This window comes from Orycteropus afer, unplaced genomic scaffold (assembly GCF_000298275.1).
Source record: "Orycteropus afer afer isolate SDZICR_OR568_19922 unplaced genomic scaffold, OryAfe1.0 scaffold00542, whole genome shotgun sequence".
In the NCBI taxonomy this organism is placed as follows: Eukaryota; Metazoa; Chordata; class Mammalia; order Tubulidentata; family Orycteropodidae; genus Orycteropus; species Orycteropus afer.
In genome coordinates, this window is record NW_006922129.1 from 104,363 (window position 1) to 106,425 (window position 2,063).

The 2,063-nt window shown below is 44.5% G+C and overlaps 1 protein-coding gene across 1 annotated transcript in view; it reads left to right on the top strand.

Moving 5' to 3' along the window:
* Positions 1-2,063, top strand: part of ITGAM (integrin subunit alpha M) — a 107,385-nt gene that overhangs the window by 55,648 nt on the left and 49,674 nt on the right. The window contains 4 exon segments of the mRNA XM_042782959.1: positions 1,186-1,340; positions 1,437-1,568; positions 1,738-1,811; positions 2,031-2,055. Coding sequence (XP_042638893.1) covers positions 1,186-1,340; positions 1,437-1,568; positions 1,738-1,811; positions 2,031-2,055 — 386 coding nt within the window.

Here is a 2,063-nt window from a genome sequence, read left to right on the forward strand (position 1 = left end):
ACCTAAGGCATTTGACTGCTAACCAGAAGGCTGGTGGTTCAAACCCACGAGCCACTCCTCGGAAGGAAGATTGGGCAATCTACTTCTGTAGTGATACCACTTTGGAAACCCAAGGAGAGGTCGCTGAGTCAGATCCGACTCAACAGCAGTGAGGTTTTTTGGTTTTTTCCGCCCCCTCCCCCCAGTTAATTAGCTAGATAGCTGTCTTCCAAATTTCTTGGCATAGATGAATGGGCACTTCCAGCATTGCATTCATTTGTTGAAGCATCTCAACTGGTATTCCATCAATTCCTGCAGCCTTGTTTTTCCATGAGTGTTTTCAATACAGCTCAGACTTCTTCCTTCAATAGCATTGGATCTTGATCATATGATACCCTCTGAAATGGCTGAACATTGACCTGTTCCTTTTGATACAGTGACTCTGCGTATTTCTTCCATCTTCTTTTGATGCTCCCTGTACCTTTCAATATTTTCCCCATAGAATCCTTCAGTATTGCAACTCAAGTCTTCAATTTTTTTCTTCAGTTCTTTTAGCTTGAGAAATGCCAAGTGTTCCCTTCCTTTTTGGTTTTCTAATTCCAGGTCTTTGCACATTTCATTGTAATATTTTACTTTGTCTTCTTGATGCAGCCATTGAAATCTTCTGTTCAGCTCTTTCACTTCATCATCTCTTCCATTTGCTTTAGCTACTCTATGTTCACCAGCAGTTTCAGAGTCTCTTCTGACATCCATTTCAGTCTTTTTTTCTTATAACCTTTTGCTTTCTATGTATAATAGAATAGTGACTGTTTATTGAGCACTTAGTATGCAGCAGACACTGTGACAAATGCTTTATAGGCATTATTTCATCTATCTTCACCAATAAAAAAACAAAACAAAACTCAACCGTCGAGTTGGATCCGACTCATAGCAACCCCTCCTTGGGTTTCTAAGGCGGTATCTCTACGGAAGTAGATTGCCCAATCTTCCTTCTGAGGAGTGGCTCATGGGTTTGATTCACCAGCCTTCTGGTTAGCAGTCAAATGCCTTAAGCCACAGGTGCAATTATTATTCTCACTTGAAAAACAAAGAATTGAGGCTCAGAAAGGTCAGGTAATGAGTCCAAAGTCACACAGCAGTGGAGTTGGGCCTCAAAGCTCACCCTAAGGCCTGGACTGCTCACCCCATGTTACTCTGCCCCTTCAGGAGAGATCCAGAGCATCGTCACATATGACTTGGCCCTCGACTCTGGCCGCTTAAATCCCCGGGCCATCTTTGACAAGACAAAGAATAGTACACTTAGACAAGCACAGACCTTGACTCTGGTAGAGAAATGTGAGACCCTGAAGCTACAGTTACCGGTGAGCAAGTGGGTGATTGGACCCCTGGGTCCTCAAGCATGGGATGGATTTGGGAATGTGAGGAGAGCAGACCCCTAGATCTCCATTGTCTTTCAGGATTGTGTAGAGGACCCAGTGACCCCCATCACCCTGCGCCTCAACTTATCTCTTATGGGGGAGCCATTACCCTCTTTCGGGAATCTCCGGCCAGTGTTGGCGGTGGATGCTCAGAGACTTTTCACAGGCATGGTGAGTCCTGGAGCTGGGGCCCTGTGGGGGCATGGAAAAGACCAGAGGGAAGATTGTTGAAATTCATTTCTTTTTCATATAATTTTATTTTATTATTTCATCATATTGTTTTATTTCCCATCATTTCATTGTTTTATTTTCTCTCATAGTATTTTACCTATTTTTACAGTTCCCCTTTGAGAAGAATTGCGGCAATGACAGCATCTGCCAGGACGATCTCAGCATCACCTTCAATTTTATAAAGTGGGTTTCTTTTCCTTATTGCCTCCTCTAAACCTATACCATGCCCAGACCCTCTGTTCTCCTGGCCTTTGAAAGAGCCTGGCACAGAGCAGCTCCTGTGTGCCACAGGTCCCTTGAGGGTGTCCCATCTGCTGTCTTCTCTCTTTGAGTCTCCATGTCATCTTTCCACCAGAGTAGACTTGTCATGGCACCTCCTGGTCTCTCTTCTTCCTTCTGCAGCCTGGACACGTTGGTGGTGGGTGGTCACCAGGA